This window comes from Notolepis coatsorum, assembly GCF_963971535.1.
Source record: "Notolepis coatsorum genome assembly, chromosome: 6".
NCBI lineage: Eukaryota > Metazoa > Chordata > Actinopteri > Aulopiformes > Paralepididae > Notolepis > Notolepis coatsorum.
The window spans coordinates 94,643,712-94,656,211 of NC_140170.1; the positions used below are offsets into that span (position 1 = coordinate 94,643,712).

At 45.6% G+C, this 12,500-nt stretch overlaps 1 protein-coding gene across 1 annotated transcript in view; it reads right to left on the reverse strand.

The window, feature by feature from the left end:
- Nucleotides 1-2,563: 2,563 nt before the first annotated feature.
- The window catches only part of pax7a (paired box 7a), a gene marked incomplete at both ends in the record, with an annotated part of 54,343 nt that continues 44,406 nt past the window's right edge, over nt 2,564-12,500 (reverse strand). The window contains 2 exons of the mRNA XM_084315684.1: nt 2,564-2,679; nt 3,984-4,233. Coding sequence (XP_084171810.1) covers nt 2,564-2,679; nt 3,984-4,233 — 366 coding nt within the window. The remainder of the gene's footprint in view (nt 2,680-3,983; nt 4,234-12,500) is intronic.

Sequence of the window (12,500 nt, forward strand, 5' to 3'; positions counted from 1 at the left end):
TGGTCCACATAATCAATTTGTGACTCTAACCCCCCCCCCCCCCCCCCCCTCCCCGCCTAGAAAGAAGAAAAAGGTCTCTCGTCCCGTCTTGGCAGTGTCTCACACTCAAAGAGGCCCGGAGGTCAGTCAGCATGGTGCATTGGTCCACACTGTCGTGGTCCACAGGTCTGGTCTGCACTAATGGTGTGTCTGTCTGTAAGATCAAGTGCTCCAAAGAAATAAGATATAAACACCCTCAAATGTTCACATTTGGATGGTGTTTCAGCTGTTGGCCTTTCAAATATACAATGGTTCAAAGGTCATGTCACTGTCAACTGAGCTCAGTACTCAACCCTCTCAGTACTCAAATCTCTTCTTTTTTTTAATACTTTTTTTCAATTCAAATTAAATGGACATCTTTTTTTTTCTTTCTAATTTATACAAATGTTCCATAATTAACTGGGTGCAAAACACAGACATCAGGTAAAAAAAATAAGGAAATCAATCAAATATATAAAATAAAAAAAGGAAACAGTTAAGAAAACTGAAATAAAACATTTACATTCGCAGATCCCTTGCTCATCTACCCATCGACATTGATTTGTTTTAGTATAAAACATATTCTTTATAAACAAACAATACACAATCTGCTCCGTCTACTGTACAATTTCCATTTAAGAAGGCGACTGAGTACCAAATTCGTGACTTTGAGATATTTTTGTGTAACTAAAGTTTCTGCGTAAAGCATACACTGATGATGTCAATGAGACACCAGGTCACGCACATCTCAAGGTAACGGTTGGCCCTAAGATTGTGTCAAAAGTAAACTATGAGTGCTACACAAATGTCTCATATTCACCATTACATTTTTCTTTTTATTATTATTATTATTATTATTTTGTACATTTTAGTGAGTGCGTCAAAGGGGATTAAAGGGGGCTCCATTCCAAATCAGAGAGGGGGTCCAGTCAGGGCTGTTACCTGTGCCCTTTCACAATTGACTGGATTATTTGATTTGCCAAAGTGCGTATGAATGGCACAGCTTGTGTACTTTTAATCTCATAACTGAAAGAGAGAGAGGGAATGCTTATAGATCAATGGCGCCTGTGGAATGTCTTAGAAGGAATGCATACTTGGGTTTGGAACATGACAAAAAAAACATAAAAAAACACAACAACAGAATGTGCCTTTAGAAAATGTGTTTTAATTACTCTATGAAAACAGGAATCCTTTCTGGTATAATGGGAAGGGGTCATTGTGAATTAGCGTTGACATTATGCCTGGGTGATTTAATCTGCTTTACTCTGTTTAAGTCACACAGGACTGCCAGGCAGATGGGATTTGGAGGGGGGGAGGGGGCAGGGCGTTAGTCCTCCTTGGCAAGGTTCATATTTCTAAACAAAATACATTAATTTCCACAATCCTGTTTTTACAAACAATGCCCCCCTCCCCATGGACCACGGCTAAGGGTGGGATGGAGGTTAGGAGGGGAAAGCTATTGGCCACCAAACGGCTGCTTTAATTCCCTATAGAATCCGCCCAGCCAGACTTCCCACAGAGTGGCCAAGTTCTTTAGGAATGTCAAGTTGAATATGAAAGCGGGAAGGTCAAATCGCTCACGAACATTAGAGCTCGGGGAACAGGCAGAGGAACAGCAGCCTGCAAAACAATCATCCCCTCTGTCTGACTGTACCGACACACACACACACACACACACACACACACACACACACACACACACACACACACACACACACACACACACACACACACACACACACACACACACACACACACACACATACACACAAATCATCTCTGTCATCCGCAGTAAATTTCACACTGACATTAAAACAGAGAAAGGAGCTACGAATGGAATCAAAGAACAACATGAATCACATTAACCAATAATCATAAAACAGCAACAATAATATTAACAATATCAACAAAACAAAAAAAGAACAATGAGAATCATTCATTCAAAAAACGATATTGGCTTCGGTAACTACTATTAACAGCAAGGTCAAAGTACATGTTGTTGATGGCTCTAAATGTGCGCTTGGAGTGCAGCCGTGGCCAAGAAGCAAAAGAGAGAGAGAGAGGCCAGGCCGAGGCCACCGACGCTCCCCTGTGTCGTCTGGGGTCCCGTGTGACCCCCCCTCCCCAGTGTGTCTGAGCAGAGCGAGTCAAGGGTTTGTGTCGCGGTGGCGAGGGGAGGAGAGGGCACAGGAGCGCAGGGAGCGGGTGACATCTTCGAGTGAGGAGAGCGGAGCAGGAGCCGCCTGGTGGTTCGCAGTGGAAATGGAGAGTTTAGTTTCACAGTTCCTTCTTCACACCAGAACCTTGTTGTTGTGGTCGGGAGAGAGAGAGAGCACTCCAGCACACTTCCTCTCGCCGACTGTACGCGGAGAGCCTCTCTGTGCTGGTTCCGTGGTCGAGCTGCAGGGGGCGCCGTGGAGAGTTGAGAGGAGAGGAGAGAGAGCTTGAGTTTCAGTTCAGACTTGCTGGAGCATGGAGGAACGGGTGGAAGGAAGGGGCGGATGGGAGGGCGGTTCCAGGGGGGGGGGGGGGGGGGGGGGATAGCTCAGTAGGCCTGCCCCGTCTCCACCTGCAGCAGACCCAGCACCGCAGAGTGGTCTCCGAGCTTCATCCGCCTCTGGGTGGACAAGCTCACGTTCTTAGCCAGGTAGTCCACCGCAGCTGTACAGGAAGGAGCACACACACAGAGAGGAAACACATGAGCCGGTGAGAGCCACACACACATGGTATGCTGGTGTCTAGGGTTGGTATGCTGGTGTCTAGGGTTGGCATGCTGTTGTCTAGGGTTGGCATGCTGTTGTCTAGGGTTGGCATGCTGTTGGCACGGAGCATGTGCCTCCGACGCTGTCACTCAAGACAGGTCCCCTGTGTGTGCTCTGTGTGCCAGTCTTCATTACACTTGGCATCTCTGATTTCATGCACTCCACACTCCCCATGGCCCATCATTCTCATCTGCAGACAGCAGCCCTCTCCTCTCTACTCCATTCATTACCCAGCAGCCACTGTGCTCAATCACCATCTTAATTAACCTCACATCAGCTCACATCCGCGCTACCATCAGTCTCTCGCTGCTGCTGACACAACACTCAAACACACACACACACACATGCACACACACACACGCACACACACACACACACATACACAAACGCTCACGCACACATACACAAACGCTCACACACAAGCATGATGAATGGCACACGCTCTCACAAACAAAAACAACCACACACACACACACACACACACACACACACACACACACACACACACACACACACACACACACACACACACACACACACACACACGCACACACACATATGAAATAAAATAAATATATAACACACCAGATGCAAAGCAATAAACCAGACCCTTCCAAGAACTAGTATAGCAAGAACAAGATGGCTGGGTGGCTGAGTGACTGGCTGGGGAAGTGTGCTTCAGTTTACCATCATAAAGGGTTGTGACAGCATCAGTCAATAATTATGCTAATCTAATAAAACAAACTCTTTCCTGCCCCGAGGGACGTGTGTGTGTGTGTGTGTGTGTGTGTGTGTGTCTATGTGTGTTACAAGTATGTGCGTGTGTGTGTGTGAGAGAGAGAGAGAAAGAGAGAGGGTGAGTGAAAGAGAGAGAGAGGGTGAAAGAGAGGTAGGCAAGAGGACAGCGTGGCCCCTGGGGGTGTGCTGTTGCCTTTGAAGTGGCCCTCTCCTCTTCCCCATCCAAGTGGAGTGGGGTGTGACTAAGCCAGCTCCGGACGAGGATTGAGAGGGGCGAGGGGGGGGTTTTATCAAGAAGGGGCAAAGGTCACCCTGGCCTGGGAGGTGAGCATCACTTCCTTCAGTACCAGTGCCAAGAGGAGGATAGCAGCCTACAGGAGTCTGACTAGGGTGGGTGATATGGGAAGAAATGAACCAAACGTGCATTTACACAAACAAAAATTATGATAAAGGACTACTACTCACTCTGTCCATACTGGCTGTACTGGTAGCCGGCGGTGACGGGGTCCACGCCGTAGCTGCTGGTGCTGTAGGTGGGGGGGCAGTAGGACTGGGACGAGGCCAGGCTATCCACGCCCTTGAGGGAGTCAGAGCGCTGGCTGCAGCTGGCCGAGAGGGAGTTGGAGCCGTCTAGGCTGCCGTGCAGCGGGGAGATGGAGAAGTCGTGCTGGGACTGGGAGGAGATGGCACTGGGGTTGCTCAGGATGCTCATCACCTGGACACAGAGCAGAGGGGACAGACGGTGTTAGAGGGTCAAGAGGGCTGTGGCAGGAGGGAGCAAATCATTCACAGACTTGTGGAAGAAGGAGGAGGAGGAGAAAGAAGAAGATGAAGAAAAAGAACAACAAGAAGAACAAGAACAAGAAGAGGAAGAAGAACAAGAACAAGAAGAGGAAGAAGAACAAAGAGAAGAACAATAACCAGAAGAGGAAGAAGAACAAGAACAAGAAGAGTTAGAAGAACAAGAACAAGAACAAGAACAACTACTTTCTGAGAAGACGGCATAACCATCTAACTCAATGACAGAACTGGCCAAACCCTGGATTGGGTGGAGGAAGAGGGGGGGGAAGTATCCAAGAAGGTTGATGAGGTTAAAGAAGGAGAAAGTGAACAAGAGAGGCTCTTTCCATTCGCTGGCGCTGCCACAGCCAAGTGTTCTGCTGTGGGACAGAGGGGTCCCAGGGTGATAATAGACCCCACCATCCATGCCAGACAGCCCCCGTCCCGAAAGCCGGAGGCCTGAGCCCGCGGAGCCTACAGCACAACAAGCACTGAGGGACTCTCTAATCCCTCGCCCCTAGCCTAGCCCGTCTCATGAATAGTAATGGAGTTGGAACTGGTAAACTATCCCCTTAGATCCCTCAACACACACACACACACACACACACACACACACAAATAGGCTCCACAAGCCTTACCAAAGAGGCCCGGATGATAACGCAGGTTGGGGGGGGGGGGGGCAATCGGGCTGAATATTACAGTGTGTACATTATTCATAGAGCATAGAAAGCATCCAATTCAATATTCTAGATTAATGTAATAGCATGTGACACTGGGCAGAAGATGTGCCTCACAATGCATTTAAATGGAAGAGATTACCTCCGTTGGTATCGCTATAGTCTGAGGCACGGGGGCACAAGAACGCACTGGTGCAGAGCTGGAGTTCACTGACGCTACAGTAAGTGTTCCTATAAGTGAAAGGGGAAGGGGGGGGGGGGTGTGAGGGTGAGAAAAGGGGGAATTGTCCCACGCATGCTTCCCTCATGTAGCAGGAGAAGCCTTCCTCTCCAACATCAGGTTCACGTTGAGATTGGACACGCTGGGCTGGCCTTTGGCCCCCTGGCTGCTAAACCAATTAGCTCATCATGGAGGTGGTTAAACAGGGGTGATACACACACACACACGCACACACACGCACGCACGCACGCACGCAAGCATGCAAGCACGCACGCACGCACACACACACACACACACACACACACACACACACACACACACACACACACACACACACATGCACACACACACACAAAAAAGCCCATCCACTCGGAAACCCCTGAACACAGCCCCAACGCATGGACAGGAACACACACCCGCTGAGGGAAAATTAACCACATTCTGTAAATTAATCATATCTAAAAAAAATTCTGCCAGGAAATATGAAGCACTTGAGGCGCATCAGACACACAAAGGCTGTTGGTCGTTTCCTCATGTTAATTCTATCAGTATGGAAACTCCCATCCCCTGGTCCCTCCACATATGCAGGCAGAGCATGTGACACGGAGCCGTATAAGAGGGAGATTCATGGTCTCCTTCTTCATGCAGGACACATGTGATGCTCCCGCCCATATGGAGGGGAGCAGAGACTGGAGGAGGAGGAGGAGGAGGAGGAGGAGGAGGAGTGTGATATTATGTCCTGCTGGGGGAGAATGAGGAGAGTGTGTGTGGGGGGGGGGGGGTCCAGAGAGAGGAAGCTGGAGGGCCTGAGCCTTATTTAGTCATCAGTTAATTGGACCTTGATTACATCGCTTCCTTATCAAATAGAATGGCCAACAATCAGGCCCCAATTTACTATTCATGGGTTGTACTTCAAAACCCAGTTCTTCAAAAGAAAAATGACTTTTTATCGTTTGACAATGGGTTTTCTTATTTTAGAAATGGAGGATAAACTTGGAAGTTTTGGAATGGAACAGAGCTCCTTCTCAGAAGCACTTTTGGTGGTGATGATGATTGTGGTGGTGATGGTGGTGCTGATAGTGGTGGTGGTGATGATGATGGTGGTGGTAATAGTAGTAGTAGTAGTAGTAGTAGTAGTAGTAGTAGTAGTAGTAGTAGTAGTAGTAGTAGTAGTAGTAGTAGTAGTAGTAGTAGTAGTAGTAGTAGTAGTAGTAGTAGTAGTAGTAGTAGTAGTAGTAGTAGTAGTAGTAGTAGTAGTGGTGGTGATGATGATGATAGTAGTAGTAGTAGTAGTAGTAGTAATAGTAGTGGTGATGGTAATAGTGATGATAGTAGTAGTAGTGGTGGTGCTGGTAGTAGTAGTAGTAGTAGTAGTAGTAGTAGTAGTAGTAGTAGTAGTAGTAGTAGTAGTAGTAGTGATAGTAGTAGTAGTGATAGTAGTAGTAATAGTGGTGGTGGTAGTAGTAGTAGTAGTAGTAGTAGTAGTAGTAGTAGTAGTAGTAGTAGTAGTAGTAGTAGTAGTAGTAGTAGTAGTAGTAGTAGTATTATTAGTAATAGTAGTAGTAGTGGTAGTAGTAGTAGTAGAGTAATAGTGGTGGTGGTAGTAGTAGTAGTAGTAGTAGTAGTAGTAGTAGTAGTAGTAGTAGTAGTAGTAGTAGTAGTAGTAGTAGTAGTAGTAGTAGTAGTAGTAGTGAGGGGTCTGAAATGGGAGGGGTCGGACCACTCCGGCTACAGAGGAGTACTAGAGGTCGGTTACCTGCCCGGTATCGTCACGACTATGTGCTCAAGAGTGTGTTCATTGAATAGTGTTTGCAAATTGTGAATAGTTGTGTGAAATTGTTGGTCTAAGGACCGTGTGTATGCGTTTCACTGGTGTAACTCCACTAAACTGGGGGTTGTGTAACTTGCATTGGGACTTTGCAAGTTTAAAGTAGGAGGAAATGTAGACACCTGAATATGTCTAACAATAATTCAATGTGTCTAACGTTAATTCCTTGCATTCTCTGTGTTCGCGATGACGTTGTGTAACTTGCTGACCCCTCTTGATCCTCCATATCCTAACATTGACACTTAACCCATTCTCTGCCACCACTTTGATCATCCTAAACCATTCTCTGCCAGCGCTATTTGTCTATGGAGATGTTCACCTTCTTTGCAGGGCTATAACTTTTTATTGTATTGCTAAATTGACATTACTATGGCCCATTCAACATCAATTATCTATCGTTCAGGATGTAGGAACGTTTTACTTTTTCATTCACACATTCATACGAAAATACCGTCTAGAGTATAAATATGAAATATGACCTTGAAACACGCTGTACAGCGATATTGGCAGACAAGGCATGGCGGGCAATAACGCTGAACAGCGATTTTGGCGGGTAATGGGTTAATAGTGGGACATGATACAGGTACCGCCAGGGGGAGCTGGTGGCGACGTTGGGCAGGGGGACACAGGTGAAGAAGGATGGGCTCAGGGCGCGGCGCCTGTGGCGGAACTTCCTCTTCATCGTTTTCCAGAGAAGGAAGAGGTCGCTTGGAGCTGGAGCTCCGGACATCAAGCATGCGAGATATAAACCCAGTCACGAGGCGGGTTAGTAATGGAATATGCGATAGCTTAGCTTTCAGTTAATGCTAAAGAGACATTGTGAACGAAGAAGCAGACGAGCTACTGCCGAAGAGTGTGGTAGATATTGCACACGTTGCGTTTTAGCTAAAGTATAGGCGTCATGACAGGGGGTCGTCCCGACCCACAGCTTAGCTTCAGTTAGGCTAGCACCACAGTTTAGCCCGCGTGTCGCCCCACCCCTCCAGCCCAGCAGCGGACGTCACTGCACTGCATGCACCTCCAGCCCCTCCGAGCCGTTACCCCAGCAGTCACCTGCCTAACGTCTACCCAGCCCCGCCGCCTGCTATCACGGGACCTCTCGACGGCCATCTCACCACACGGACGTTCGGTGGTGGGAGCAGGCCCGCTCTTGGTTAAGTACACTCAAGCCAGTTCAGTGAGTGCTCCGAGTGCTGGAACTTTATCGGTAGACATTCTCTTTGTGCGGCGCGGGCCCTTTAAGGGCGAAAAGAAGCAGTACTTTGAACTGACACTGGTAACAGTGTTTAGGGGCGCCCGACATTTATTATATTGGGGAAGCCGGCTATGGATAGGACTTTTGTTTTCAACGTGGGTGTGATAACGTGTGTTCTTTTATAAAATTCCCATTGAATAGCTCTTGTATCCCTCTCCCTCTTCCTCCCCTCTCTCCCCACCTACGGGGAAACGAACAAGTATCTAAACCCTTAAAGGGACGGGTTTTATTACTGTGTCTTGCCCAGTGTGGGAAGAACTTTAGTCATTACCGTAGAGCGAGAGCACTAGGTGCCCAGTATGGAAAGAGCTTTGATTCTTTTGTAAATACATGTCAAAAGAATAAGACTTTCAGTAAAAGAGAGCTAAATGGGAACACTGTGTGTGTGTCTGTTAATGTGCATTCTGTCTAACCCTTTCCTTTCCGGGTAATGCTCATTATTGTTTAACCCTTTCCCCACCCCCTGCCTATGCCTCATTGGGACAGGTCTCTACTCGCCAATCAGGAAGGGTACTGCTTTGGGGAGAAAGTATATCATCCATCATTACTGCCATCGGGTGTGGGAGGGCACAGGAAGTATTGGGGGAAGTGTGGGTGTGTGGGGAGCTACTGCTAATCGCCCTGGAGGGCAAGAAGGACCAGCGCACCACCCCTAGGTTAGTGAATCCTAGGCCCCATCCACTCCCTCTGCTAAACCTCCACTCCAGTACTCCTGGCCTACAGTCGGGGACTCAGCCGGACCCAGCTCTGCTGCGTTCCCACTACCAGGTGGCAGTGTAGTACATCCACTCCCATAAAGCAGGGATAATCCACCCTGCTACATTTGTATGTCTTGTATGTCATAAATGTCTTGATGAAACAGTACTGTATATTTGTATGTCATGTATGTCATAAATGTCTGGACCCTGATGTAAACTAGACAAAAGTATTTTTCTGGTCTGCATCCTCTTAGCAGTTGTAGTGGTAGTAGTAGTAGTAGTAGTAGTAGTAGTAGTAGTAGTAGTAGTAGTAGTAGTAGTAGTAGTAGTAGTAGTAGTAGTAGTAGTAGTAGTGATGATGGTAGTAGTAGTAGTAGTAGTAGTAGTAGTAGTAGTAGTTGTTGTTGTTGTTGTTGTTGTAGTGATGGTAGTAGTAGTAAAAGTAGTAGTAGTGGTTGTGATGGTAGTAGTAGTAGTAGTAGTTCTTGTTGTTGTAGTGATGGTAGTAGTAGTAATAGTAGTAGTAGTGGTTGTGATGGTAGTAGTAGTAGTAGTAGTAGTAGTAGTAGTAGTAGTAGTTGTTGTTGTTGTAGTAGTGATGGTAGTAGTAGTAATAGTAGTAGTAATAGTAGTAGTAGTGGTGATGGTAGTAGTAGTAGTAGTAGTAGTAGTAGTAGTAGTAGTAGTAGTAGTAGTAGTAGTAGTAGTAGTAGTAGTAGTAGTAGTAGTAGTAGTAGTAGTAGTAGTAGTAGTAGTAGTAGTAGTTGTTGTTGTTGCTGTAGTAGCAGTAGTAGTAGTTGTAGTAGTAGTAGTGGTGGTGATGGTGGTAGTAGTAGTAGTGGTGGTGATGGTAGTAGTAGTAGTAGTAGTGGTGGTGATGGTGGTGGTAGTAGTAGTAGTGGTGGTGATGGTGGTAGTAGTAGTAGTGGTGGTGATGGTAGTAGTAGTAGTAGTGGTGGTGATGGTGGTTGTAGTAGTAGTTGTGGTGATGGCTGAGGTTTTGCTGCAGGGGAAAAGGTAAAAGCTCCTCCAGTTTACTAAGGCTTGTATAGCTGTCTGTCAAGACTGTTCTAGTGGCTTCACACAGCTCAATACAACAATCAATGAAAACCATTTCACCATCCCCTGCTCCTTATCTAATGAGGACACTGTAATATGAAGTGTCAGCTGACGGGACATGAGAGAGTTTTATTAGCCACACACCTCAATACCACTCAAATGTCCTTCATTGGACCTATATTCTATATTATCCATAGGCCAGTTCCCATGATATATATCGATATAGAGTTATATGTGCTGGCTGACTAGAGTGTCCTTTGGTTGTGTAAAATTAACATTTATACTGTAGCAATCAGACAATTCCAATGCAAACCATTTTGTTCCTGCTGAATGCAGTAATTCAAATGTTATCTGTAACACAGATAGTCAATCAAACAGTCACCTCTAGGCAATATCACTTTATTTACATTTTTTGTTTTGGTCTGATTTGAGTGGGGATAGGTCATGGGTTGCTATTGTTGGCCAGACCTGAGGCTCTACATAATAATATATAATATAATTAATAATATATACATATATATATTATATATATATATGTGCGTGGCAAGCTAGCATATGAATTGTAGTGCCTGGTTAGAAACAAATGAAAATGGATGGATTATCCAAGTGGGGGTCCGGGGGGGGTGAGCGAGCAAGAGCATATGTATGTAGGGTATTAGATAGCAAGTATTAGGTATATATCTCGTAAACCACATTTATAATGATTCAAATGGTGATTTCATTGGATGTTTACTGTTAATGCTTGTGTGTCTAATTTGATGTTATGTTTAAAAAATTATAAAAAAAAATATATATAAAAAAATATATATACATGGCTAGGTGGGGGGGGAGTACCCTCCCCTCTCTCCTCTACTGAACCTGGTCCAATTTAATTCAAGGGACCCGTGTTGCTGGGTGCCCGGCCCTGCGTAGGGCGGACCTGGGATGTGGGGGAGTCCTATTTCTCGGGGTGGATGGCGGGAGGGGGGGGGGGGTCCCTCTTATGGGAGTTTGGGCTGCTGAACGCAGCCATATATCATAGGAATTCAAGGGACCCATGTCAGTGTATTGTTATGTGTTTGATGTCATTTTAAGTATTGTCTACGTGTTGTATGTCTATAAATGTCAATACAAATGTAAGTAAAAAATAAAAAAAAAAACTCCAGGAGAGGTGTTAGTTGGCCAACGCCTAGGCTAACCACTTCTCATCCTCTTCCATTCATTGTGCTAAGCTAGGCATTTCCCATAATGTTGCCGTTAAGAATTCACATGTTCTTCCCCTGCCCCAGGACAGTTCAGTCAGTATTTGTGAACACGCATCACACCTAAAGCTAGAAATCAGAGAGAGAACCCTCTAGTCTGTGATGTATGTCAAAGATGGGGCTGCTCCATATACAATGAATGGGGCTCTGACTTTATGAGGCCATACAATGTTTGTGAGCTCCTACAGCCGAATGAGGTTAATATTCTAGCATTGCTAGAAGATCTGAACCAGAAGTAAAAACCTAATTTGGGTGTAAAACATTTCATAGCCTCAAATATTTTATAGACTCAAAGTGAAGTCATTCCCTTCAACTCACTAGTCACTCCTTTACGTAGAAGGCCTCCACCATGAGCATCTTCCTCCTCGTTTTCCCTCCATCCTTCCCTCTCTCCTTTCCTCGTCTCCTTACCCCCCTCCCTTTACCCTCCCTCCTTCTCAGCGTACGGTGTCCTCGGTGGCCCAGAGTTCGTTTGTTGTTTGACTTTGTGAGAGCGCTGGTTGGGGAGATAATATGAGCCAGGACCCAGTTTAAAGGACAGTGCTCCAGGGCATTCCCTCCCTCTCTCTCTCCCTCTCTCTCTCTCTCTACAGATAGATTACTCTATAAATAATAATAAAAAGGTAATTAATTCTCTCAACTTCTGAGCTCTCTTAGCCTGCGGCGAAGTGAATGGAGGAGAGTAAATTGATACAATGTGCATCCTTTCAGATAAATAAATAGAGCATTTGAGACACAAAAAGGGGCTCTTTCATACCTCGCTAATTTCTTCAACAGTCAAATTACATAATTTTTTTGTCTGTGCGAATGTTTGACGAGTTGCTCTTTGTTGGGTTTCCATACAGAATGAAGTATCTTCACAGAATACAATAATTTTCCAGAAAGAAAGTATCGCCAGTGTTTCGAAATTCTAGAACAAGCAACATTTGTCATATTGCAACTTACTAGTTATTTTAGTCATTATTTAAATCAAATCCGATCCAATATTGCAACACACAAGTTGTGAAAATTGTATCCATAGAAACAGCAGGATGACATATCTAGTCATTGTTAACAGCTTGACTCTCCTCCTCCAAGCAGCTGCGACCAGAGGCCCGTCAGCTCTCATGCTGCCTTGAGACAATACGGAATACACAAGTGGAAACGGAGGAAATAGAACAGTGAAAATATGATAGCCTAGAAAATAGTGAGAGAGAGAGAGAGAGAGAGAGAGAGAGAGAGAGA